Here is a 23,017-nt window from a genome sequence, read left to right as displayed (position 1 = left end):
GGCACCCACGTCAAGACCTGGAATCTGCATTGGGTACCGCAGCAGAAGCCATAGGTACGGAATCGTGGGCGCCATTCGCTTGCCTCAGCTTTCTTAGGGGTATCCTGATTCTTCTCCTCGTCTTCTTTCTTACTGCCACCAGCAGAGGCGGCAGCCAGGGAGGCTAGACAGGCCCTGGGTCGGACCGGAGTTGTTGGCCGGGGAAGAGCAAATTACGTCAAACAACTTACTTTGCTGCCGAGCGTGCCCTGCCTGGTAAGGTGCTGAAACAGACGCGTGCTGCCTGTGTGGCTTTTGCGTCGCGAGAATCCATCATGTAAGGATGGACAAAACGATTGATGACCCTGATGTCGGTGGCTCCGCCCTCCGGGACGGCTGTTGGCTAACGGTCTTTACATAATGTCACGTTTTCCTGGACTTGAGGCCGCGTATCGGTAACGCCCAAGGGGTATACGCGCGCTGTCACTAATAAACTTTCAATGGCCACAGCGGGAGACTTGACTACTAACATTAGTAGGCAGCCTGTCCGGCATTATGTTGGCTTGACGCCGAGAAAAACGCTGACGCACCTGCTTGGCAGGAGACATAGGTAGGACCTGGGTTTGTCGGGCCGTTTCAGTTCTTTTTTTCTTCTTTGCAAGCTGCAGGAGGAACTGGACTATCTATACTCTGGCAGCCGCGTAAGGTAGGGACCGACGTGGCGGATATTGACCCGTCCTCCCCTCCGCGTGCCGTGCACTGTCTGGACGTTCCACACTGATGACGCCGCAGTTGAGTCCAGCACAGTACGAGCTACGTATAGTTGGTCAGGTTAGTAGTTCGTGGTCCTTCCCCACCCCACTGTCGTGTCCCTTCTTTCCCCCGCCCCCACCATGGGATTCCCGTCCCGTCTTATCAATCAATCATCAATCCATCCCACCACCCACCACCATCACGCACTCGCCGTCGCCGCTATCCCAACGCCAAAATCCCATTCTCAGCGCGCGTGCAAAAGAGAGGGACAGAGATATCCTTCGCCCGCCCCTCGTGTCGCCTCCTCCGTCCCTCCTCTCTCCCGTCCCTCCGGCCATGGCGCAAATCACAGACGACACCCTGCGCGCGGCCATCACGGAGCGCCTCAAGGCCGAGCACGTCGAGGTGACGGACATGTCTGGTACGTCAAGCAATCGAAAGGAGAGAGAAACAGAAGAAAGAGAAGAAAAAAAAAGGAGAAATTGTAGAAAAGGGAGTCACCTCGCTGACAACTGGCGCAACAAACAACAGGCGGCTGCGGCCAAGCCTTCACCACGCTCATCGTCTCCCCCCAGTTCCAGGGCCTCACGTCGCTCAAGCGCCACCGCCTCGTCAACGCCGCCCTCAAGGACGAGATCGCCGCCATCCACGCCTGGACCGCCCGCTGCCAGACACCCGACGAGTGGCGGCGCGACAGGGCAAAGGCCGACGCCGCCAAGGAGGAGGGAACGACGACGACGACGACGACGGGGCCCTCGCTCGCCGGCACCGTGGGCGGCCACGTCGAGGGCACAACGCAGTGACGCGGACGTGCTGTGCCGTATGCGGGTGTGTATATACGACAAAGGGAGAGAGAGAGAGAGAATGGGCGCCGCAGGGAGCAGCGAGCGGACTATATATAGCACTGGACAAGCTCGCTGGTGACAAGAACCCCCGTGCAATGGATAGATGGTCGTGGGCGCACAGCGATCCGGCAATAGGCTGTGCTGGAACATGCTGGAGCGGGACGGGGCCGGCGGCCCGAATCGATACGATACCACAAGGCGCAGAGATGCTACGAGCGCCATACTTTCGACACATGAACAAGGAAGACTTCATTATACTTGCACCGCCACTGGCGCCTTGTTCCATGTCCCTTCAATCACTCCGTTGCAGCGGACACTTGCGTGTCCATTTAGGCCAACGCTACGCCAACAGTTTCAAGCGCCGAGGACTCCGTGTCTCTACAGCAAACCCAACAAATCGTCGCTGTCCTTTTTCGGGCCCTGCCCCTCGCCGCCCTGCGCGTTGTGCAGCTGCATTGCCGCGGGCAGCGGCTGGTGTGACGGCTCGCCTCCAAAGTTCATGCCCTCGAACCCGCTCATCAAGTCGTTCAACCCACCACCACCTCCTCCTCCACTCGGCGCGGGCGTCCCGTTGCTGCTGCTGTTGCTGGCGGCCGGCGCGTCAAACATGCTCATCATATCGGCCATGCCACCCGAAGGTGCGCCGCCAGCGGGACTGGCCATGCGATCCGGGGTTGCCGTGGCGCTTTGCTGTTCATGCGACGCCGGGGCCGCGCCGTCGAAGTCGATGTCGAGGAGGTTCTCGATGTTGCTCTGCGACGCACCGCTGCCAGTGCCATTGGCTGCAGCAGCAGCCGCCACAGAGGCCGCAATCGGATTGTCGGCAAGGTTCTGGCGCTGCTCTTGGATGGCTGCCCGCTGAATCTCGTCCGCGCCGAAGCGGCCCTTGCCGACAAACGATTCGGGAGGCTTGTGGTAGACCGACGCCAGCGTGGACAGCTCGGTCAGAAGCTGCTCGAGCAGTGCCGGCGGCAGACTGGTCATGGTTGTAGAGATGGTGGGCTTTTGTGAGAGGATAATGCTCTACCGGCAGGTCAATATAAGCTAGACTTGAGACTGAGGGGCCAGACTTGCCTTGGCAACGTCCAGGTCGCCAGAAAGCAACCGCCAATATACGTAAGCCCTGTCACGGATATCGGGGTTGTCGTTTTCGGCCGTTGCCGCCTGCAGCACCTTTTGGACGAGGCCCTGCGTGTTCGCGGGCTTCTTCAGGAACAACTTGACGACGGCTGTAAGGATTTGTAGTTGAGTCTGTTCACGTCAGCAGCGCCCTCCGAAGCGGATAGCCGTTCATAACGCACCTGGGTAAACTCCTCCATAAAGCCTTCCACAAAGCCTTCCAGGATCTGGTCGGCGTTGCTAATCTTCTCGGCGTACTCGCCGACGATCCAGATCAAGGCGCCACGGGCTTCGGGCTCGTCCAGGTCCTCAATGTGCTGGCAGAGCGTTGGAATGACACCCTCGTACCCTGGGTATTTTCGCAGGATGTCCTTGATGACGACCACGCATTCCTGGACAACGTAGTTGACCTTTGTAGAAATGAGATCCTCCAGGGCCTGCACACACTTTGCGCTGGCGCTTTCGATCTTGATGGCCACCTGGCCGATGGCCTTGACGGCCCTCCGGACAAAGTCCATATCGACTTCCAGCGCGTACTCCTTGAGCTCAGCCAGTAGCTGCTCGTAGTTTTTCTCGTTTGCTATCCTGACCATGATTTCAAGCTTCTGCAGCTTGACGTAGGGCGGGTCGTTGTACTTGCAAAAGAAAACTCGAAGCTCTTTGCTGAGGATGTCGGGTTTGGCCTGGAGCAGGAGATCAATGTTTCGCAGCGCGACGTACTGCACCTCGGGGGCGGAAGCAACCAGCGTCACTGGACAAGCGTCAGTATGAGGCGCATTATGTCCTGAAGAAATACTAACCTAGCGGCGGAGCCATCTTCTTGAGGTATGATCGCACCAACTCCGGGTTGACAGCCTTCATGTGGGTAAAGACGACCTTGATCGCAGCCAGGACGACGCTCGGGTTGACGTGCTGGAACTGAGGCGTGACTCGCTCGCAAATGTGCTCCGACTCCTTGGCGTCGCCGGACTGGTAGTCCGCCAATGTGCTGAGGATCGTGATCCTGCCCCATTCCGTGCATTCGTTGAGAGCCATGAGAAGCTTCTTGAGCGTCGCGGGAGTGATGACGAGGGCTCTCGTCTCGGGTGCGGTCTCGCTGATTTCCGCCAGGGCCTGCACCGAGTTTGCGACGACCATGGGGTTGGGGTCTCCAATCATCTCTTGCAACGTCTCCAGAAATCCGTTCTCGATGCACATGGAAGGGTTGAGGTCGAAGAGTTTGGCGACGCAAATGGCGGCCGTCTTGCGCACGTACGGCGACTCGTCCCGCAGCGTCTTCCGTAACGGTTCTTCCATGTAGTCCACCATCTTGTCCACACGGATGCAGCCCATGGTGCGGATGGCCAGTGCTCTTATCAGCGGGTTCGGGTCTTCCGAGTCTTGTACAAACGTATTGACGGCGAGGATACACAGATCGGGATGTGATTTGGCGTAGTTCCTGCCATGCGTCAGCCATAGATACTCCGCGGCCCCTCCCGAGGGACCTTGCGACCGCGGTGCTCGTCCTGCGTGCATGCATGCATTGCTTGTGAACAGACGGGGTAACTAGCAGGGGGGCTCACATTAGGTAGAGGTAGACGAGCTTCTTCTGGTCAAGGTCGGCCGTGGCAATGTTCTTGAGCACGTCGGGGAACAGTGCCGAGACGTCCTTGCCCAGAGTCATGGCCATGATGGTCTTTTGGATCGACTCCTTGCGCTCGTATGCGTACTGCGAGACCAGGCCGGCTCGTAGCTCAAAGGTCTCGCCCTTGCGCGGCGCGGCAAAGGCGCCGCGGATGCGGTTTACCGCCATGGTCGTCGGGCCCAAGGGGGATGGAGGGGCAGCAGGTGCTCTGACGGCGGCGGCGTAGGGGCCCAGGAGTCTACGACTCGGCTGGGCAGATTGAGATGTCGTCGACGCAGTCGCTGTCCCGGGTATGCGTCGGAGCGCCCGTGGCGGGGGAGTTGAAGCGGCGTGTCTCTGCTGAATGGGGTCCGGGTGATGCGATGCTCGTCGCCAGATATGCCAAGAGCTCGCGCGAGATGGCCAGGGGAACGCTTTGGTGGTGAATCGTTAGTGCCATCACCACTGAACCGGACGAAACCCCCGGGGGCGGCAGCCAGTCAGGTGACTGCTCCACCGAGCTCCATAAGCTCCTCCGTACTTGACGCTGTGGATCCACAGCGTCAGGGAGCACGCACCAGTCTCCAGCTTCATGCCGGGACGGACCAGCCATCGTTGCAGTGCAGTGCAGTTCTCGATGATTCCCTGACTGTGCTTAGCTGAGACTCACGGCCGATTGTCGGTCTGTCAGACGCCAAAATGGTATGCAGCGCTTCGTGCCATTTTTTTTCTTATTGTTACGCGCTAAAACCTGCCTTACCAGGCCAACTTTCCCAACCTCAGGAGGCTCTTCATCGAGTCCAGGACCGACGACGAGGAGAGAGAGGTATCCAGAAAGGCCGTAGGTCTCTATCTCACGTCCAAAAAGGTCCCTCGCTTACCATTTTTAGTTCTACAACGCCGTCCTCTTCATGGGATCCGTGGCCGTAGTCAGCTTGATAGCTCAGAAACTCAATGCAGGCAAATGAGATGACGGCTGATGATCTCGAGTCCTCGACCAGATGGGGTCATGTTTGTTCATTGATTCATATGTCCCGTGAGGGCAAGTGCGACAGCCCAAGCAGCAGTGTACTGCCCCGTTGCCTCACACCTCGTCTTCCTCTTCCTCACCAGCTGCCTTGGTATCTCGCTCGCTTACAGCCTTTGCCTCCTGCTTTCTCCAAAGCCCAGCCAGGAACTCGTTGGTGCTGGCCTCTTCAATGCCCTTGTCCTCTCTCTTCTTCAAAAACCGTGGAAATCGCAGGCTCAGCCCTCTCTCGTCGCTCACCAGGCCAATCGCCGCCGTATACGTCGGACTGAGAGTAATATCTGCAAATGCCATCTCCCAGACCTCTTGCGGCTCAAACCACACATCGGGACTTGGACCGCTGTACTCTATGAAACTTGGCTTCTGGAACCGAACGTTCTTCGGCTCGCCGCTCTCATCGCCGTTGTCGTAAAACAGCTTGTTCGCTTTGTAAAATGCGTCGGTGAAGCCAGACATGCACTTGCACACCGCCTCAAACATTCCCGTCTCCTCGTTGCGCACCGCAAGCAGCATCGGCGACCACCACTTGGCCTTGCGGCCCTGCCCATGCCAGCCGGCTACAGGGATCAAGTCCAGGGTATCAAAGCTCGAGTTGTAGTCCTTCTTGACCTTGAGCCATGAGTCCAGTCGCTTGTCCGGCTCGTACGTGGCCAAGAGCGGTTTCCTCCGAGACTTGGGTTTCCCCTCTTCGCCATCCGCGGCCGCGGCGTTCTTCGCCTTCTGCTTCGATTTTGACTTGGACTTTGGGGTCGAGAGTTTCTCGGACGCTTCAAGACCTTGGGGTTGCTCTGATGCGCTGTCGATGTATGGTACGTCGGTCAAATTGTCCATGATCTTGACCATGATCCCTTCGCACTTGCTCTCAGTGGCGGACTTGAAAAAGTCCAGAACGGCTTCAGAGTCTCCGGACGTTGCGTCAAGGCTCTTGACCCAGGTGAAGTGGTGGGGGACCTCTGTAAAGAGCGATCGCAGAAGCTCCCGTCGCTCTCGAAACGGTCGGTCCAGAAGCGGCTGCCCATTCAGGTACATCAGATCAAACGAAAAGAGGCAGACGTCGACGGTGATGCTCCCAATTTCCACATCCTTCCTCGCGCGGTTCGTCAGTGCCTGGAAGTTCTTGAGCTCTCCCGTAGCCCGGTCGACGGCCACAACCTCCCCCTCCATGATGAAGCTGCCCACCCCCTCCCCGCGGATCTTGGGTACCAGCTCCACAAGATCGGGGTACTTGTCCGTCATGAGTTCCAGATGCCGCGAGAAGATGGACACTTTGCCTTTTTCATCGCAGTGTACTTGCGCTCTTTGGCCGTCGTACTTGAACTCGCAGGCAAAGTCCCGTCCTTGTAGCTTGGTCAACATCTCTGACAGATCACGGGTGATGCTGCCCAGCATAGGTCGCAATGGGATGTGCAAAGTCAAGCCGCAACGGACCAATAGCTCTTCCGTAACGCCAATCTCGAGAAGCACCGGTATCAGGTCATTGTAGTTAGGCCGTCTTGCAAAGCATGCCTTGACGATCTCTTCAGCTTTGCCCCATACTTCAGCCAACTCCTCCTTCTTAAGTGTGGATAAGTCAGGCACCGACTTCAGGGCAAAGTCTGCCTCTAGAGGGCGGGACAACAAGAAGGCTCGAGAGAGGGCAATGAGCATGGTCGTCTTGACGGCGCCTATCCTGAGCTGTAAGAGTGTCAGCCCATGTCCCACATATACGCTCGAGCACTACTGACATGCTGGCAAAGGGTTCGCACGATGAAGCGACTCTCTTCGCCTCCCCGGGCATCTTGCAGTAGTCGATCGACGATACGCTGCTTTGCTTCGTTGCTGCCCTGACCTTGACTGGTGGCAATCTTGACCAGCGATTGGTAAACGCCCTTGATGGTCAAGGGCTTGGGCTTTCGAAGGGTGAAGCTTTGTTTCTTCTTTGCCTCAAACGCGACATCACCAGCATCTCCATACTTGTCGTAGATGGCCTTGAGCGATCGGTTGTCCAGGCCGCAGACGTTTCTTAGGGCTTTCGATATCGCCGATCCGCCTAATCCCAACTCAAGGGAAATGTAGGACGGCGATATCGAGTTGGTGGCGAGCCAGACCTGGGGCGCGTTAGGCCCATCCCAATACGACTTGCATTCGACTTACAGCAGGGAGAAGGCTTGATGGATCTCCTTCAATCAAAACCCGCAAGCAGTTGACCAGGGTGTCCACGATCTTTATGCGACTTGTTGTCGCGCTAACAAGGACAAAACACCTGGTGAGCAGTCCGTATGAGGCGTTCCCTCCATCTGCTGCCCAGTGTTGCCGGAGCTGAGTCACATATTGTGACGGGTCAAAGACAAGGGGCGATTCATCGAGTGGGATTGAAGATGTTACGGCGTCTTCGGCTGTGCCAGTCGATTGGAGCGTGAGGGTTTTCCCAGGCTGCTCCGGTGCGCCGTTCGACACCCCAGCCAGATTCGACACGTCCTTTTTGGGTGACGACGTCAGGGCTTCGGTATTTTGTTCATACTGCTCAGTGATTCCCGAAACCTCTTTATCTCTTTCGGTCTTTTCAGTCCCGCCATCTTCAGCTGGCCCATTGGAAGCTTCGAGGTCGTACTCGGCTTGCAGTCTCCGTGCTAGCTCCTCGTCTGAGAGCTTGCTAGAGCCATCGCCAGAGACTTGAGTCTCCGCGGGTGCTGACACAGAAGTTTCAACCTGCCTTTGCTTGGAGAAAAAGTACTCCAGGCCTTTTGGCTGGGCTGCCGCGGTCTTGCTGCTATTGTTGAGCTTCCGCTTCTTCGCCGGGCTGGACATGGTTCAACACCGGCAGTCCGAGGAATGGCAAGGCCGCTGATCCAATGATCAAGCTAAGACTAAAAGTCGAAATTCATGAGAGGCCTTCAGAAGACCCCTGAAGCACCCATACTATTCGTGAACGACGGGACCGAAAGTGCGCCACAGATATGTCCTCCGCACCGCTGTGAGACGCGGCTCTATGACGATGTAAACGCGGGAGCACGTGACCTGGCCGGTGCCACTCACCGTCTCCCGGTACGGAAGAATGGCTAGCCCCGGACCGCGCTATGCCCCTCCGGGACGCGCACAAGCGACACCACACAATCGTGAAAACTTGCCGCAACCCCACCATCGGCAACTTCACCTCGACATCCCACGCGCCCCCGCCCCCCTTTCGGACCCTCTACTCGGCATATTCGTGCCCTCCGGAACCGACAAGATGAACGGCGAAGACCCGCCCGAGCGGCCCGAGTACATCACCAACATCATCAATGGCCTCGAGCGCTACAATCCCGAGGCGGTGGGCTCCCTCGAGGGGTACCTGACGGAGCAATGCGAACAGAAGACGTGCGACATGAACGCCAACCGGACGCTGTTGAAGCTGTGAGTGGCCTCGAGCGCCTCGCGTGTGTGGGATTTATATATGCTTTTAGCGATTTGTGTGATGATCAGATGTCAACGTTTCCTATTACCTGACTCTCTTCATGAAGTCATCTCTCTTCATCTGTCTGACACAGGCCCCCATGCCACTTTATTGCCTCGTTCATGCCCTGTCAGCTGAGGGATCGCCGTTGACTGACACTGCAGCGCCCACACAGGTACCAGCTGAACCCCGACCGGACAAAGGACGAGGTCGTCACCAACATCCTCGTCAAGGCCATGACGCTCTTCCCCTCGACACAGTTCTCCCTCGCGCTGCACCTCATCAACCCGTCCGCGGCGGCCACCGGCGAGCTGCACGAGGCCCTGACCAAGCTGCGCGCGCTCAACTCACAGCTCGAGGGCGCGCAGTACGCGCAGTTCTGGGCCACGGTGGACGGCGACGACCTGTGCGCCGACCTCATCGCCGACATCTCGGGCTTCGAGGACATGATCCGACACCGCATCGCGCAGCTCGTCTCGCAGGCCTTCCGCGAGATCAAGCTCACGCACCTCGAGTCGTGGCTCGGCCTCGGCGAGGACGCCACCAAGAAGTTCGTCATGGAGGTCTGCGGCTGGGGCGTCGACGGCGACGGCAACGTCAAGATCCCCTCGAACCCGGACAACGAGGCCAAGAAGGCCGAGATTCGTGAGGACGTCAACGTCGACCAGTTTGCGAGGGTGATTCGGCGGTCCTGGGAGGAGACTGTATGAGCGGAGTGGTTGCAGCGGCGCGGGGGCCGGAAGAACGACCGACGCGGCAACGGGCGGGGCAAGAAGCAAGCGCCTTTGTTTACGACGGCAAAATGGTTATGTCTCATGGGATGTGGAAAAGGAAACCTATTGCCTATCAAGCATGATGGCGTGAACGTGGCTTGCCAGGGAACTAGCATCCAGTGTACTGGCGTTATATAGGAACATGTCGTTGAAACCACGCACAAGCGACGCCGAGATCTAGACGCCGCGTTAAACGCAATATCTTGAAGATCGTCATGGCTCAGAGACTAATCACCGCCATTTGTCTATTCTGCACCGAGTCTCAGTTTCACTTTTGCTTCGTCAACTCCTCCCACTGCACGCCCACCCACTCCTCGAGGTACCCCGCCTCGCCCTTTTCCGTCTGTCGCGGCACGCAGTCCCTCTCACACACGCCCACGATGATGGTCCCCCACTCCATGCCCTCGAGGCTCAGGTCATCCGCCTCGAGCTCGGCGATGGCATTGGGCGTCAGCTGCACCTCGAACGTCCTCCTGGCGCCGCAGTTGGCGCACCCGGGGATGCCAGCGCCACCACCGCCACCGCCGCCGAGGATCCTCCGTCCCACGGCGTCCGTCTTCGAGTACAGCAGCGGCGCGCCGCCAAACTCGTACCGGATGACCTGGTCCGGGTTCTGCGCGAGGCGGTCCGCAAACTTCTGGAAGGTGGCGTCCATGGTGGACTCGAAGGCCTCGCGGTCGAGGATGGAGGGCTCGGGCGCGTCGGCATCCTCGACGCGCACGTTGGCGGGGGCCTGCTCGGGCGTGGGGTCGAGCGTCTCGTAGTCGGCGTCCGACAGGAAGAGCGTCGGGTAGGGCTTCGGGTGGGATGGGGAGGGGGAGGAGGAGGCTTCGGGCCAGGGCTCGGCTGGGGGAGGGGGCTGCGGCGGCGGTGGGGCGTCGAGGGAGAGGGTTTCGGCAAAGGTCTTGGAGAGGGATGAGGTAGCTTGCTGCTGCTGCTGCTGTTGTTGCTGCTGCTGTTCTTCTTGTTGATGTTCTGACGGCGCGGCGGGGGCCTTGCTCGGCTGCGAGGCAAAGGGGTTGTTGGCAGAGGGAGCGGCGGCTGCGCTGAACGGATTCGACGACCCGGACGCACCGAACGGGTTCGCGCCGGAGGGGAAGGGATTCCCCGCGCCGGCGCCTCCACCAAAAGTCTTTGCGCCGAAGAGCGCCTCACCCAGTCCAGGGCCGTCATTCTTCTTCTTCGCCTTGGCCTCCTCTTCCTTTCTCGCCTGCTCTTCAGCTTGCGCCGCGGCGGCAGCAGCAGCAGCAGCCTCGTCCTCCCAAACCCTCACGCCTCGGACAACCCTGACGCTGCCATCCTTGCGCCTGCAGGACCCGCGCCTGCACGCAAACACGTACAGCCTCCGCTCGTGGCCGGGGAAGCGCTCTGGGAGTTCGCCGTTGAGCTGCAGGAGCAGCACCATGAGGTCCTGGCACGCCTTGCACCGCGCGTACGCCGCCGTCGGGGGCTTCTCGGCGTCGAGCCAGTCCTAGACGGATTGGAGTTTCAGCATTTACGCACAAGAGAGCGGAGATGGAGTGCGACCACAAAAGGGACAGGCAAAGAGCCCGGGCAACATTGGGTAAAGAGGCCGGAAATGCGCCTGCAACAAAGGTACCAGCAAAGAAAAGAGAGATAGAGCGGTTGTTTGTTTGCGTACCGGAAGCCCGCCCAGCTTGCTTATTGTGTCTTCGTCGGCATCTTTGGAGGCATACCCCAGGAGGACGTTTGTCTCGGTGTAGTCGCCCTCCGTGGAGTCGGAGTCGTAGTCCATGACCATGTTGGCGACGGCCCTGGGCGCGAGTTGAAGATGATGCTTGTGATTGATGGTGGGGTCAAGATTTTTTTTGGGCAGAAAGATGGCGGCCAGAACTTCAACGCGGGGCTTAGCGCGTCAACCCGCCAAGCGACCACCGCAGGGTGCAAGGTATAGGTACTGGTTATTCATCTCGTTACCTCTCCGCGCAATGTTGCATACACATGTTCAAAACAAGTCACTTATTCACACATATTAAACCGGACTTTTGGTTCTAATGTAAATCTATGCAACATTTACCCTTTACATGTGATCGTCAGGTCCGTCCATGCCCGGCCCAGGCCCGCCTTGCCTACCCATCTGCCGCGCCTTGAGCAGCTCGTCGCACAGCAACAGGTTGGACGCGATGCCCGCGCTGGACGCGATCGAGTTTCGCAGCACACGGAACGAGTCGAACACGCCCTCCAGCTCGGGATCCATCGGCTCGCCCGTCTCCAGGTTCAAGCCAACAATGTCGCCCTCGGCGTGCTCGTCCTGCATCGCCGCAACTATCGACGCGGGTTAGCTTGGGGTCAGTGTTGTCGGATGAGTGGCACTTACGAGCGTCTTGAACATCGTGTCCGGCGTTGGCAGCCAGGGTCTTGGGAATGACGAGAAGAGCGTCGGCAAACGCTTCGACACCCCACTTGGCCTTGCCCTTGACCGTCTTGGAAAAGGCATCGCTCTTGAGGTGAGCGGCGCAGGCGACCTGGAACGCTCCGGCGCCTGGGACGACGCTCTTGTCCACAATCATGTTGTACACGCTCCTCAGGCCGTCCCGGACGGCATCCGTGACCTGTGCAATGGTGTGCTGGTTGGGGCCCTTGATCAGGAGCGTTACCGACTTGGGGTCCTTGACTTCCTCCACGAACGTGTACTTCTCCTCGCCCAGGGTCTGCTCGTAGACGAGACCAGCCCAGCCGAGAGCGTCAGCCGTGAGGTCGTCGACGCTGTTCTGGGCGATGCCACCGCAAATCAGCTGCAGCCGCTCCATGTTTCTCCGCTTGGCGCGGCGGAGCGCCAGGATGCCGTTCTTAGCAAACACGTCGAGTGACAAGGGATCGATGCCCTTCTGGTTGATGACGACAAAGTTCTTCTTGCCGTCGGTGCCGCACAGCTCCTTCTTCAGCTCCACAATCTTCTTGAGCTTGGCGTCGATGAAGCGGCGCTCGCTCTCGACGAGCTTGTCGCGCTGCTCGGCGCTCGAGTAGAAGAAGCCCGAGTTGATCTCCGTCTTCTCGTACTCGAGGCTGACGTTGAGGGTCAGGATGTAGCAGTTCTCGAGGCGCTTCGGCATGTCTGGGTGTCGGGCGCCGTGGTCCAGGGCCAGGCCACGGATCAGCTGCGTGTCGGACGCGGTGCGGTGTTGCATCTTCATGATCTCCACCATGTGCAGGTCGGGCTTGGCCGGCGCCTGGTAGATGGAGAGGACGGCGTCGACAATGTCGGGCGTCAGCTTGGCGGCGAGGCTGGCATTGAGCTTGGTGGCCAGGGACGTCCGGGCGACGTTGAGGAGCAGCTCGCGGTCCACCTCCTTGGGCAGCTTGAACGAGTCGAGGAACTTGAGTGCCTCGACCTTGGCGATCTCGAAGCCGTCGGTGATGATGCGCGGGTGCAGGCCCTCCGAGATGTACCGGTCGGCCTGCTTCAGCAGCTCACCGACGAGCAGCACCACCGACGTGGTGCCATCGCCGCAGATGTCGTCTTGAGCGGTCGCGGCGCGAGCAATCATGACGGCCGTCGGGTTCTGGATCTGCATCTCGCGCAGCAGCACGTTTCCATCCTTGGTGAGCTTGATCTGTCGAGGTGGTCAGTCGAGGGTGCGCCCCCTGAGGGGTAGCTTCGAGGGGGCCTGTACCTGTCCGGCACCGTCCACCAGCCTGGGTGCCCGTCAGCGACTGATCACGAACGGAGAATATGTCTGAGTGCTCACATCTTGATGGTGCCCAGCGGGCCGAGGTTGGACCTGAGGACATCCTGCAAGCCCACACCAGCGTTGATGTTGACCTTGAGAGCTTCGCCCCTCCTCTGCAATACAGGTCAGCACCCAGCGACGGCCAGGGGTGGGTTATAAAACTAGGGCTGCGTACTCGGGACTCGGCCTTGGGGTTGAGGAGCTGCGCGGCCGACATGGTGACGATGGTTGGCTCGCGGAGGGGGGGGGGACGTGTTGCGGTGGTTCAGCGTTGGTTCGCTGAGGTTCGTGTGAATTCGCAAGCTTGGGTCCGTGACGGCGACCCGCACGAGCGATGGTGGGCTGCGCTGGCGCCTCGGGGGCACTTTTTTCTGCCTCGCGCGCACAGGGCGGTGTGGTGCGGGCCGGGGGTCGGTGTGTCGGTGAGGGACCAATCAGCGGCCACGTTACGCCGCTGTAACACGAAGCCTCACCAGGGCACTCTGTACGAAGTACATCGTATACTTCAGATCCGCGCAGCTATAATCGGGTCCGGAGAGGTTAATGCTTTTCCAGGCAAGAATGGCCATTCAATTTCTAGTATAACACTACTTATACATCAAAGGCAACACCATGGTCATCAAAGAAGCAGCACGGATGACAACGGCTGTAAGTCCTGTCCTTGCCATGTCTAGCCCAGCAGCAGGGATAACGACCAAGTTCGTTTTCTCTACATGCAGGCAGTTACAGTACCCTACCATACAGATCTCATTATACAGCATGTGCTGTCCATTAGCCACTCAACTCTTTGCACTCCATACGATGCTTCTTCCAGTCCTTCTTCTGGCACTCGGCTGAGCAGTACTTGGCGTCCTGGCACCGCATGCACTTTTTCAAAGCGCCACCGTCTCTGCCCTCGGTCCTACCACAGCTGCGACAGCGCTCCTTCTCGGCCGTTGGGGCCGTCGCTGCGCCCATCGCCGCCGCGTCCACGATATCCTCCACAAACGGCACGCAAAATGTCGGGCTGATTGCGACCCGTACCGCATTGGGGGCAGCAGTGTCCCAGTCCGGCAGCGAGAGGAAGCCATCTGGTAACTTGCCGTTGCCGCACGAGCAGAGAAATTTCTCGGCCGGTTTGACGCTGAGAGGCACTGTTGCTCCGGCCTTTTTATATTCGCAGCTCGGCAAATGGACCCAGGTCCGGCACCTCTCGACGAGCGACGGAAGAACTCTCTTCCACAGGACCAGTTCTGCGTCGTTGACGGTAATCGTGCCACATTCCAAGGTTCTGAGGAGCAGAAGAAAGTCGTCCATCTTGCCCGATGTAATCATCTCTGTTGTGAAGGGTATGACAGCGGCGTCCAGCACAACCGAGGCCGTGTCGCCGTCCAATCGCATCGCGGACACGAAGATCAGCATGTGTATGCCACCTCTCTCGGGATGGTTTATGGCAAACATGCCAGTCTGGTCACCCTGGAGACCCGACGCCAGCATGAACATGGTGAAGACGGACTCCTTGAAGTTGACCCGCGGGTTCTCGGAAATGCCGCTCTTTCCAAACGTCAACTCGCGGAGACGCTTTTCTCGAGCAGAGAAATGCATCGACGTTAACGTAGTAAGCCATCCCATTTCCTCTTTCTCGTTCACATCCAGGATTGGCAGCCCGTCCAGGTTGATATGGGGCGTGTTCAATGCCACGGGCAATCTTGACGCGGACAGCAGTGTCGGGAAGATGAAGCCTGCCAGGATATCCGCATCGACGGGGTTTGCCAGAGGCGCAATCACTTCCAAGTAACCCGACGTGCGAGCGACGCGACTCCTGCACCCTTCCCTCACAACTGGCACAGGGAATCGCAGGGGGCAGACCAGATCTGAGTCTCCAAATACTGCACGGATCACGAAGGGGTCATCCTGTAACAGCTCGATATGGATCTTGTCTCGTAAGAGACTTTTCCCCTTGGCGGACGTGATGTCAACATGGCCGGTGATGGTGGAAATCCGTGATTCGGATGCGGGAATCTCTGCAATCATCTTGACCGTGTGATGCTCGGGCTCTTCTTCCGTGAGCACCAACGGCTTGACGCCAGCGCCCGTCACCCGATCTGATTCTTGGTTAGGCATGAACCTCGAGATAAAGACTCTATTCGAGTCTCCAAGGGTCGTGTCAAAGACCGACATGGACAAGCCTAGTTTGGGGCCGTAAAGTCCCACAGCCTGGCCCGATGGCCGGATAGCAAGACCGATGTCCGCTGTTGTTGGCTCCACTTGAAGTACTGCCGTTGGCACCATGAAAGAAGCAATCAACGGCGAGGAGCCTGCGAACCCAAGATCATCCTGCTCAACGATAAGGGGAGAGTCCTCGCTCATGGAGCTGGTCGTGACGCTCCCAAAGGTGATATGGACGTCAGCGTACATGTTGTGCCACTGATTGGCGGATGCAGGTCCAGCTCGTAGTGAGGCGACGAGCGTAGGCGACGCCATCTTGTCCTCTGGAGGCAGGTCGAACAGCCTCGTGAATGCCTGCCTGGGCACCACCAGTGTGACGGCAACGGCAAGTGGGATGTTCTTCCACCCACGTAGGGGGCCCGTGCTTGGCAGAGTGCTGGCTTCGTTGAGCAGCCAGGATTCGGTACTGACACCTTGGATGTACATCTGCACACCCAACTCTTGCATATAATTGCTTGACATGCTGAGGGTGCGGTCCTGGGCGATGGTGTCGAGCAGCGTAGAACACACCGCGGACCAGTCCGTCTTGACGCGATGCATCACCACTTTCAGCAGGGCGGCAAAGCTCCCACGATGGACACTGGGATAGACTGCGTTTCTCGTGTTCGCGTTCTTGTGGACACCCGCATACTCCTCGACATTAAACATGTCCAGGTAAATATGAAAAAGCAGCCTCGAGAGAGTCTTTGCCTCCATGTGCAGCGGACCGCGGCCATGCGTCTGGCCAGAGAACTGATCATCTCGCTTCCACGAAAGCCGGCTGTGAAGCTGGGTTTCGCCTCGATCCCTCTGGGACGGTTCAGTCATGAGTCCGAGAAAGACCTCGTCCACGTGCGACTCGCACTTGGCGTTTGTCCAATACTGAACAGGGCTGATACCCAGCAGCAGAGACATTGTAGGTGCGTGCCCACCAAGGATGCCGGTCAAGGCCTCCTTTAGAGACTTGTGCTTGCTCAGCATGAGCTCGGTATTGAGCGTTGCCCATGGCGTGGCTTTCAGCAAAGGTGCGGTGGAAACCAGGAGGTTGAGTGGCCCAACATGGTCGGATAGGTTAGAAGTATCGATCACGTCAAAGATCGTCGGGCCGTCGCCGGTAGCTCCGTATACGCTGTCATCAAGTCGGAGCCGCTTGAGATCCCACTGTCGTCGATACCAGTTTGCCAAGGGCTGCCCGGATGCAGCCACGTTTTGGAGAGTGTGGCAGAAGGCGTAGACCTCTGCCACCACAAATCTAAACACGACGCCGTGTTCCACCATCAAACGTAGAGCAGACAACCATTCGCGGAATTGGGCCTTTGCTGCCGCTGCCGCCTTGAATGCGGTGTATGTGGCCTCAGGTCTTAGCGGCGAGCCTGCGGCCAGTGGCGCATAGGCCGTGGCAAGATGGTATCCCAGGGCAGGGTCCGTTCCGTAGTGGAGTATCTCCGTGTCCGAGAGCAGTCCGGCAAACATTGGGTTCGGGATGTCTACACCGTCGGATCTCGGCGTCACCGTGCCATCTCTGGCGTACTGCATGCTCGCCCGGGAGATGCTGTCCACGGCCTTGAGCGATAAGGGAGCTGCAGAGCGGAGGCCCGTAATGCTATGGCCACCAGCCCCTACAACTTGATCGCGGATGCCCTTTGTGGCCTGCAAGCACTTGACAAACGCCTTGCGATGGGCGACTCCATGGCGAGCCTCCGAGGCCGCGAGGACGCGATGGCAGACGCGCCGGACGTCATCGAGCGTGTCCTTGTCGCAGAACCGCAAAATGCGGTGGTAAGGACCCTTCTTCCACGTATCGAGAGACTCGAGGAGCGGAGTGAGTTTTTGCGTCTGTTGGAGCACGAGCTCCGAAGTGGCGTCGTCCAGGAAGAGGTGGTAGTAAATGTCCCAAAGCGAGTCATCCGTGGCCTTTTCGTTTCGATCCACAACAAATGTCAAGAAGATGATGTTTCTCCCTGGCAACGGTCAGCTTGTCCGCTATGCCACGTCATGAAGTTGGCGTACCAATGACTTTCTCGTCAAAATCGCAGCACGTAAAGTCGAGCTTCCGAGGGGCTTCGCAGAGCGTCAGAATGAAATTCGAAATCGTCCATCAGCAGCGCTCATTCGCCATACCAAGGCCTTTCTCAACATAGGCAGTGTACAGGATGTTCCTGAGGTCGCCGCAGCCGAGAGTCAAGATGTCCGCGTCTTCGCCGTGAGGAATGCTACGGGCAAGGTTGGTGGCCGGCGTGTTGCCCACGGCGTACAGCCATCTGAACCGGTTGGCGATTGTCGGCGTGAGCATGGCGGCGACCGAGCAGCACGTCAAACTTGCGGTTCTGGTGCGGTCATGCCGAGTCCGGATCCGGGTCTTTGTCGCGTTGGTGATATTCGTTGTGGTGAGTCGGGGCCTGAAGTTGGGGCGGGAGGGCAAGTGAGACAGTGGAGGGCAGTTGCTGAGGGGCAGCAGTCAGTGCGCTACTACCTTATGGCGCCTTGCAAACCCCATCAGCGGTTTGCACCATCGTCAAGGCACAAACAAAGCAAGGCGCCGACAACTCGACACATTCACCGCCACAAAAGCAATGCAGTGGAACGGCACGTCAGAGGTTCGTCTCCACCCAAGGTCGATTCATATTCTAGATACCAAAGCAATATCAACTCCGCGCGGCGCAAGGATCCGGCGGCGACGGCCAGCCCCCATCCGTGGTGGCGCGCCGTCAATCTGCCAGCCCTCCTTTCGCCCGCGCCTTGGCTCCAGAAATCATAAACCCGTGCGCCCTCGGGTCGAAACAAAAACCATTTCCCAGTTTGTCTACCCTTTGCTTATTTTCCCGTATCCTATAGTACAGAAAGGTCGAATCATGGAGCGCCATCCCCCATTGCCGGCGTCAAGTATCCGCATGGTCGTCATTACATTTTCCCGGGGGAGACCGAAGGAGAAGAAGTAAAGAAAAGACATCAGACGTTGCAGGGTGTCCGGCCTCGAGCCGGACTCGAATCCGAAAAGCGTTGTTGGCCGAAAACAAAGAGACGTGAGGAAGGTGAATAGCGTGACAGGAAAGAGGGCCGGGGGTGCGGAGCGACGGCAGCCCGCGATACACGAGACGTAACATCATGCTGAGAGTACATACAGGGGACATATATGACGGGAGGAAAGCGCAGAAAGTCGCGACGGGACTGACCTCATGAGCTGCCAAAGAACATGTCTTCGTTGCTGAACATGCCGACATTGTCAAAGTCGTCATCGAACTTGCCCATCATCAGCATGTCAGCCCCGCGGTCGAGCTGGACGAGGCCCTCGTCGTTGGCGAACTGGAGCAGCAGGTCGTCGTCGTGGTCGCTGATACCAATGGTCAGGGACTCAGCCATGGCGGCCGTTGTGCAGGGAGCCGACATGACAGCCAGGTCGCAGGCGTCGGTGCTCGCGCTCGTGTTGGGGTCCACATCGAAGAAATGCGCGGGCGGCGGAGGCGACGACGACTGCGACAGGTCCGGTGGCGTCGTGTACAGACTCGCAACGCTCCGGGCGGGCGTGGCTGGCTTCGACAATGTCCTCTCCATGATGGCGTCGGGCGACACGTACGAGTGGACGCTCTCGGCCTCGGGCGACATGGCCATGTCAGCCATGTCGACCGACGAGGAAATAGGGGGCGCCGCCGCCGCATGCATGAGCGGCATGGGCGCCGACGATGATGCCGACAGGCCGCGGGCCATGTCGGCCAGATCCACATCGTCGAGCATGTTGTACTCGGGCGAGTTGGGCGCCGAGCTGTCCGAGTAGCCCGACGCCGACGACACGGAGCTGACCGACATGTTCTTCTTGCGCTGACGGGCCGCCTTGTCGAGGCGCGTCTCCATGTCGGGGCGATTGTTCTTCCTCGGCCTGCCGCGCTTCACCACCTTGCGCACGATGCCGTCAAAGGCGCCGATGCACATGCCGCGCTGGCGGTGCCTCGTCAAAGCATCGTGCCGCGCGAAGCTGTTGCCGCAGTCGCATGGGTAAGGTTTAATGCCCGTGTGGATCTTGGCGTGCCGCTTGAGGTCGTGCTGACGCACGAAGCACTTCTTGCACGTCGGACACTGGTACTGCCGGTCGTTGAGGTGCGTCTGCACGTGCGACTTGATGTTCTCCTTGCGACCAAACTTCTTGCCGCAGTCGTCGAACAGGCACGTCCACTTGCCGTCTGTCGTCTCCGGGCTGCGGATGTACTGCGAAATCTCCTCCATCGTCACCCCCGTCTCCGTCTTGGTCTCCTCGATGTTGATGCTAGCGATGCTGGCCGCGCTCGTGATGCTGGCGATGGACTCGGTGCGGCGATGCGGCGACTTGCGCCGCGACGGCGACCCCGATGTTGACGCCTCCTCCTCGTGTGTGAGGTGCTGGAAGCCAGGCGTCTCGTCGAAGCTGCTCATGTAGTGGCCCATGTCGGCCGGCGTCGAGTGATGCGATGCGTCTGACGCGCCCGAGTGCATCGACTCGGGCTCCTCGTACTGCACCTGCTCGAAGCCTCCGTCCATCTTGGCAAACTCGTTCCTCAGCGAGCTCATGGCCATGAAGCTGGCGTCCTGCATTGGCATGCCGGCAAACGTCTTGCTGGCGGGCAGCGCGCCCGACCTTGGCGGGCTGGGCACTGCCGGGGAGCGTCTCTCTGCTTGTTGTCGCATTTCCTGGAAGATGTCTTGCGTCCGCTGGCTTGATTGCGCACGGCGCGGCTTGATGGTCTCCTCCATTGACTCATCGTAGTCGTCGCTGAATCGGTCGGGCCTCGACTCCTGCTTGACGAGGCGGTCATGTGGCGTCTCCATGGGGGTAGGGGGAAACTGGTCTGAACTGGCTTCAGCATCGCGTAAACTAGGCGCACCATCGCCGAACTTACGTTGTCCATTCTGGTTCGGCGGCGTCATTGGCCTCTGCAACTCCTCCATGCTCAGGTTCTCAAACTTGGTCACGCGGTCCACGATGCCGTTGCTGATGCGCCGCGAACCTCTCCGGGAGGCTCCATCCGATGACCAGCCTTGCGCGGAGGGGCTGTCGGGGAAATGCATGAATGTGGGCGTGGAGAGGGCGCTGTCGTTGGTGTACAGGTCAAACTCCTTGCCGTCAGTCATGTTGCTGTTGAAGCTCTCCTGGTTTTTCTGCAACATGAGGTTCAGCTGAGCATCGTAGGCGCTGAACGGACCGGCACCCCCGTCGAAGCAGGATGCCGGGTCGAACCTGTGAGATTGAGGGGTATCATGGGGAGAGATGAGGTAGTTTTCACTGTCAGACGACGCCAGTGCGGAGGCGTAGTGCTGTTGTGATGAGAGCTGTTGTTGTTGTTGTTGTTGTTGTTGTTGTTGCTGCTGCTGCTGCTGCTGCTGCAGTTGTGTGCCCGGGCGTGCTTGTGTGCGTTGCTGCTGCGCTTCTCGCAAAACATGATGCTGCGAGGTCTGTGCTAGTCCTGTGTTGTTAGTGCTTACCTTGTAGTCCTGCTGGTGGTGTTGTCGTCGGGTGTCCAGGCTGAGGCCGCGGCGATGGTGGTGATGGCCGGCGGCCGGCCGTTGGCTGCTGGGGCTGGGCAGGGCTGGCATCTTCACGCCCTCAAAGGCAGAGGGGGTCGAGTTCTGGCGGCGGTGTTGCCTCTGCCGGGCGTGAAGCCTATTTGTCGGGTGGGACAGCATTTCTTCTGTCGCGAGGGGAGTCCGGAAAGGGTGGGAGGGCCTAAGTTGTCGTCGGTTGTCGTTGTCAAAAGGGAACCGTTCTTGGTCCGAAACTGTCGTGCAACGTCGTCAGTTCTCGCGAGCTCAAGCGTCTTGCCGCCGCATGGTCCTGGCTGCACACGCGCGCGGCTTTCCGTCGATTGGGTTCCGGCCGGCCGAGCACAGCAGCAGAAGCAGAAGCGGCAGTGGCAGGAAGACTGGACTCACCTCACGCAGCGCAAGCACAGAGCGCCGGGCTAGGGTGTTGTTGCGGTCGTGCTCAGTCGGGGGCGACTTTGACGACCACTAGTTATACTGATGTATATATGATGAGATGAAGAGGTGGGTGTAAGCGGTGATGTGTAAAGGGGTTCTCGCCGCCTTTGTTTGTACGGTAGTTTATGTGTGTATGTGTGTGTGATCCCCTCCGTCGAAGACGGGAGCGTAGAGGCGCAGATGGAAAAAAATCAGTTCGTTCTCTCTGCGATGCGATAAAGAGACTGGACGGAGGATTTAGGATGAGTGGATGCGAGACGCACGCATGGGCGGTCGGGATGTGACAGGGCATCTCAAGGTGGTCATGGAATTGGTGGTTGTTGTCGCCGTTGCCAGGGCAACCTCCGATGCGCCGACCAGGGAGGCCCAGGCTGGGCCAACAGCCCTCTCTCATCACGTCACCACGGTGCCCGCGGCTGAGCACGCTGAGACACGGCGCGAAACCTTGCTCAGGCTCATTTGCGGATCGCGAGGGGCGCTTGGCCGGCCATTCACCGGTCGCCATGGCGGGAGACTCGAAATCTCGTGATGCGTGTGCGCGGCGTCTTGGGCTGCGGCTCCTGGCGACGCCTGGTCCCGGTGGCTTGGGGTTTGTTGTTGCTCTGAGCCTACCTTGTGAGATACCTATTGAGCTTCTGCCAGTTATCGCTGGTGACCTTTCGAGCAAGCGAATCATGCGGATGCCGCCTACCATGAAGCATCTGAAAATGCCCGGCTTCATTCATAGCCCCGGCTGTTTGACGCAGGGTCGACGCTAGAGCCGCTGGTCCGGCATCCCTCGAAAAAAGGCCCACGACTTCACTGCACGAACTGATGAGTGTAAGACCGGCTCCTCCCTTTAGTCGCGATGCCTGTCTATCCTTGGAACAATGCCTTGTTGTTGATGCCCTCGAGTCGGTAAAGCGCCGAAGCTCGTGTAAAGTATAAGACCCGATCCAAGGGGCCCCAGGTACAGATGATCCACACAAAGTAAACAACTTAAACAACTGCCCGCCTCCCTCTCCTCGTATCGGATGCATGAGCAGAAGTGGCTTGAAGGCCCAATTATCAGGGTGCGGCTGCATCGGCGGCGCCGCGCTGGAGATGAAAGGAACCTTTGCTGCAGCTTGAGAGATCGAAAACATGCATTGCCATGTCTGATCGAGGAGAAACTCCAAGTGCAGGGTAGCCGACCGGCAACGAAACGGGGAACTGGAACAGCCGCCCGCCGGTCCGTGTGGGCAATCTCGTCAACGATGCGATGAAGAAAGACGGTTCGTTCACGGGGGACAGGGTACGTAGCAGCGCGTCTGCACGAACATCTCGATCGAGGAGCGTGGATCTTGCCTAGCGCGGCATATACTCGGGAGCGGCGAATGGGACGTTGCAGCTCCGCAAGGACCGTCTCGTGATGCATTCCGGGGTGGGTTGTCTGAGGAGTGAGAACACGCCATGCTTGCTGACAAGTTCGGCACACCGACCGACGGACCTCGCTCACACGACGACACACAAGGTTGTCGCTGCCGATACGTACTTCATGCGTACGTACTTCGTAAATAGTAGTGTCAACGGCCCGTGGCCAACAGTCGGCGGCGTGGAATGAAGTCGCGGCAAAAGAAGCGGGCGCGCGAGATGCTGATTGATGGGGAGCCACAGGCACCAGTCACCTCGACAACGTGGTCGCGCGTCGGAACAACAGGCC

General features: G+C 58.9%; 9 protein-coding genes across 11 annotated transcripts; 3 read left to right on the top strand and 6 right to left on the bottom strand.

The window, feature by feature from the left end:
• The first annotated feature begins 874 nt into the window (after positions 1 to 874).
• Positions 875 to 2,113, top strand: JDV02_003790 (uncharacterized protein). Its single transcript, XM_047984955.1, has 2 exons — positions 875 to 1,153; positions 1,264 to 2,113. The coding sequence occupies exons 1-2, from the start codon at positions 1,069 to 1,071 to the stop codon at positions 1,533 to 1,535; spliced, it is 357 nt and encodes a 118-aa protein (XP_047840930.1). The 5' UTR covers positions 875 to 1,068; the 3' UTR covers positions 1,536 to 2,113.
• On the bottom strand, positions 1,825 to 4,727 carry APL2 (beta-adaptin). The gene is made up of 5 exons (XM_047984954.1): positions 4,259 to 4,727; positions 3,497 to 4,134; positions 2,879 to 3,447; positions 2,652 to 2,828; positions 1,825 to 2,600 (listed from the first exon to the last, which is right to left on the bottom strand). Exons 1-5 carry the CDS (start codon positions 4,486 to 4,488, stop codon positions 1,956 to 1,958), a joined length of 2,259 nt encoding a protein of 752 aa, XP_047840929.1. The 5' UTR covers positions 4,489 to 4,727; the 3' UTR covers positions 1,825 to 1,955.
• Positions 4,728 to 4,874: 147 nt separating this feature from the next.
• On the top strand, positions 4,875 to 5,366 carry JDV02_003788 (uncharacterized protein). The gene is made up of 3 exons (XM_047984953.1): positions 4,875 to 5,001; positions 5,063 to 5,140; positions 5,190 to 5,366. Exons 1-3 carry the CDS (start codon positions 4,999 to 5,001, stop codon positions 5,265 to 5,267), a joined length of 159 nt encoding a protein of 52 aa, XP_047840928.1. The 5' UTR covers positions 4,875 to 4,998; the 3' UTR covers positions 5,268 to 5,366.
• Positions 5,367 to 5,383: 17 nt separating this feature from the next.
• JDV02_003787 (uncharacterized protein) lies at positions 5,384 to 8,264 on the bottom strand (the record flags this gene model as incomplete). Its single annotated transcript, XM_047984952.1, has 3 exons — positions 7,460 to 8,264; positions 7,051 to 7,413; positions 5,384 to 7,000 (listed from the first exon to the last, which is right to left on the bottom strand). Exons 1-3 carry the CDS (start codon positions 8,111 to 8,113, stop codon positions 5,384 to 5,386), a joined length of 2,634 nt encoding a protein of 877 aa, XP_047840927.1. The 5' UTR covers positions 8,114 to 8,264.
• A 200-nt stretch (positions 8,265 to 8,464) lies between these two features.
• On the top strand, positions 8,465 to 9,759 carry JDV02_003786 (uncharacterized protein). Its single transcript, XM_047984951.1, has 2 exons — positions 8,465 to 8,698; positions 8,914 to 9,759. Exons 1-2 carry the CDS (start codon positions 8,535 to 8,537, stop codon positions 9,446 to 9,448), a joined length of 699 nt encoding a protein of 232 aa, XP_047840926.1. The 5' UTR covers positions 8,465 to 8,534; the 3' UTR covers positions 9,449 to 9,759.
• JDV02_003785 (uncharacterized protein) lies at positions 9,667 to 11,312 on the bottom strand. Of its 2 annotated transcripts, XM_047984949.1 has the most exons (2): positions 11,154 to 11,312; positions 9,667 to 10,982 (listed from the first exon to the last, which is right to left on the bottom strand). In XM_047984949.1, the coding sequence occupies exons 1-2, from the start codon at positions 11,271 to 11,273 to the stop codon at positions 9,780 to 9,782; spliced, it is 1,323 nt and encodes a 440-aa protein (XP_047840924.1). In that variant the 5' UTR covers positions 11,274 to 11,312; the 3' UTR covers positions 9,667 to 9,779. The 2 variants fall into 2 exon arrangements, with proteins under 2 accessions (XP_047840924.1, XP_047840925.1); XM_047984950.1 differs by having other exon boundaries at positions 9,667 to 11,312.
• A 184-nt stretch (positions 11,313 to 11,496) lies between these two features.
• Positions 11,497 to 13,517, bottom strand: CCT6 (T-complex protein 1 subunit zeta). The gene is made up of 5 exons (XM_047984948.1): positions 13,379 to 13,517; positions 13,222 to 13,316; positions 13,147 to 13,168; positions 11,850 to 13,086; positions 11,497 to 11,797 (listed from the first exon to the last, which is right to left on the bottom strand). The coding sequence occupies exons 1-5, from the start codon at positions 13,418 to 13,420 to the stop codon at positions 11,553 to 11,555; spliced, it is 1,641 nt and encodes a 546-aa protein (XP_047840923.1). The 5' UTR covers positions 13,421 to 13,517; the 3' UTR covers positions 11,497 to 11,552.
• Positions 13,518 to 13,846: 329 nt separating this feature from the next.
• On the bottom strand, positions 13,847 to 17,885 carry JDV02_003783 (uncharacterized protein). Of its 2 annotated transcripts, XM_047984946.1 has the most exons (3): positions 17,512 to 17,885; positions 17,401 to 17,451; positions 13,847 to 17,351 (listed from the first exon to the last, which is right to left on the bottom strand). In XM_047984946.1, exons 1-3 carry the CDS (start codon positions 17,681 to 17,683, stop codon positions 13,975 to 13,977), a joined length of 3,600 nt encoding a protein of 1,199 aa, XP_047840921.1. In that variant the 5' UTR covers positions 17,684 to 17,885; the 3' UTR covers positions 13,847 to 13,974. The 2 variants fall into 2 exon arrangements, with proteins under 2 accessions (XP_047840921.1, XP_047840922.1); XM_047984947.1 differs by having other exon boundaries at positions 17,401 to 17,885.
• A 105-nt stretch (positions 17,886 to 17,990) lies between these two features.
• Positions 17,991 to 22,989, bottom strand: ACE2 (Metallothionein expression activator). Its single transcript, XM_047984945.1, has 3 exons — positions 21,289 to 22,989; positions 20,259 to 21,134; positions 17,991 to 20,207 (listed from the first exon to the last, which is right to left on the bottom strand). The coding sequence occupies exons 2-3, from the start codon at positions 21,040 to 21,042 to the stop codon at positions 18,565 to 18,567; spliced, it is 2,427 nt and encodes an 808-aa protein (XP_047840920.1). The 5' UTR covers positions 21,043 to 21,134; positions 21,289 to 22,989; the 3' UTR covers positions 17,991 to 18,564.
• Positions 22,990 to 23,017: the final 28 nt, after the last annotated feature.

This window comes from Purpureocillium takamizusanense, chromosome 3, assembly GCF_022605165.1.
Source record: "Purpureocillium takamizusanense chromosome 3, complete sequence".
In the NCBI taxonomy this organism is placed as follows: domain Eukaryota; kingdom Fungi; phylum Ascomycota; class Sordariomycetes; order Hypocreales; family Ophiocordycipitaceae; genus Purpureocillium; species Purpureocillium takamizusanense.
Note: the sequence above shows the minus strand (reverse complement) of the source record. Positions and strands in the feature narration are given on the sequence as shown.

What these genes read in the sequence shown, in the direction of transcription:
- JDV02_003783 (XM_047984946.1), bottom strand. Translation starts at nt 17,683, where the DNA reads ATGCTCACGCCGACAATCGCCAACCGGTTCAGATGGCTGTACGCCGTG. An exon ending in CTATGTTGAGAAAGGCCTTG is followed by an intron (nt 17,452 to 17,511) that starts GTATGGCGAATG and finishes CGCTCTGCGAAG; the next exon opens with CCCCTCGGAAGCTCGACTTT. An exon ending in TTTTGACGAGAAAGTCATTG is followed by an intron (nt 17,352 to 17,400) that starts GTACGCCAACTT and finishes GACCGTTGCCAG; the next exon opens with GGAGAAACATCATCTTCTTG.
- APL2 (XM_047984954.1), bottom strand. Translation starts at nt 4,488, where the DNA reads ATGGCGGTAAACCGCATCCGCGGCGCCTTTGCCGCGCCGCGCAAGGGC. An exon ending in GAAGATGGCTCCGCCGCTAG is followed by an intron (nt 3,448 to 3,496) that starts GTTAGTATTTCT and finishes ACGCTTGTCCAG; the next exon opens with TGACGCTGGTTGCTTCCGCC. An exon ending in TTATGGAGGAGTTTACCCAG is followed by an intron (nt 2,829 to 2,878) that starts GTGCGTTATGAA and finishes TGACGTGAACAG; the next exon opens with ACTCAACTACAAATCCTTAC.
- ACE2 (XM_047984945.1), bottom strand. Translation starts at nt 21,042, where the DNA reads ATGCTGTCCCACCCGACAAATAGGCTTCACGCCCGGCAGAGGCAACAC. An exon ending in GCCGAACCAGAATGGACAAC is followed by an intron (nt 20,208 to 20,258) that starts GTAAGTTCGGCG and finishes AAGCCAGTTCAG; the next exon opens with ACCAGTTTCCCCCTACCCCC.
- JDV02_003786 (XM_047984951.1), top strand. Translation starts at nt 8,535, where the DNA reads ATGAACGGCGAAGACCCGCCCGAGCGGCCCGAGTACATCACCAACATC. An exon ending in AACCGGACGCTGTTGAAGCT is followed by an intron (nt 8,699 to 8,913) that starts GTGAGTGGCCTC and finishes GCGCCCACACAG; the next exon opens with GTACCAGCTGAACCCCGACC.
- JDV02_003785 (XM_047984949.1), bottom strand. Translation starts at nt 11,273, where the DNA reads ATGGTCATGGACTACGACTCCGACTCCACGGAGGGCGACTACACCGAG. An exon ending in GCAAGCTGGGCGGGCTTCCG is followed by an intron (nt 10,983 to 11,153) that starts GTACGCAAACAA and finishes CAATCCGTCTAG; the next exon opens with GACTGGCTCGACGCCGAGAA.
- JDV02_003790 (XM_047984955.1), top strand. Translation starts at nt 1,069, where the DNA reads ATGGCGCAAATCACAGACGACACCCTGCGCGCGGCCATCACGGAGCGC. An exon ending in CGAGGTGACGGACATGTCTG is followed by an intron (nt 1,154 to 1,263) that starts GTACGTCAAGCA and finishes AACAAACAACAG; the next exon opens with GCGGCTGCGGCCAAGCCTTC.
- CCT6 (XM_047984948.1), bottom strand. Translation starts at nt 13,420, where the DNA reads ATGTCGGCCGCGCAGCTCCTCAACCCCAAGGCCGAGTCCCGA. An exon ending in ACCCCAAGGCCGAGTCCCGA is followed by an intron (nt 13,317 to 13,378) that starts GTACGCAGCCCT and finishes CCTGTATTGCAG; the next exon opens with AGGAGGGGCGAAGCTCTCAA. An exon ending in ACACGATGTTCAAGACGCTC is followed by an intron (nt 11,798 to 11,849) that starts GTAAGTGCCACT and finishes CCGCGTCGATAG; the next exon opens with TTGCGGCGATGCAGGACGAG.
- JDV02_003788 (XM_047984953.1), top strand. An exon ending in GAGAGGTATCCAGAAAGGCC is followed by an intron (nt 5,141 to 5,189) that starts GTAGGTCTCTAT and finishes TACCATTTTTAG; the next exon opens with TTCTACAACGCCGTCCTCTT.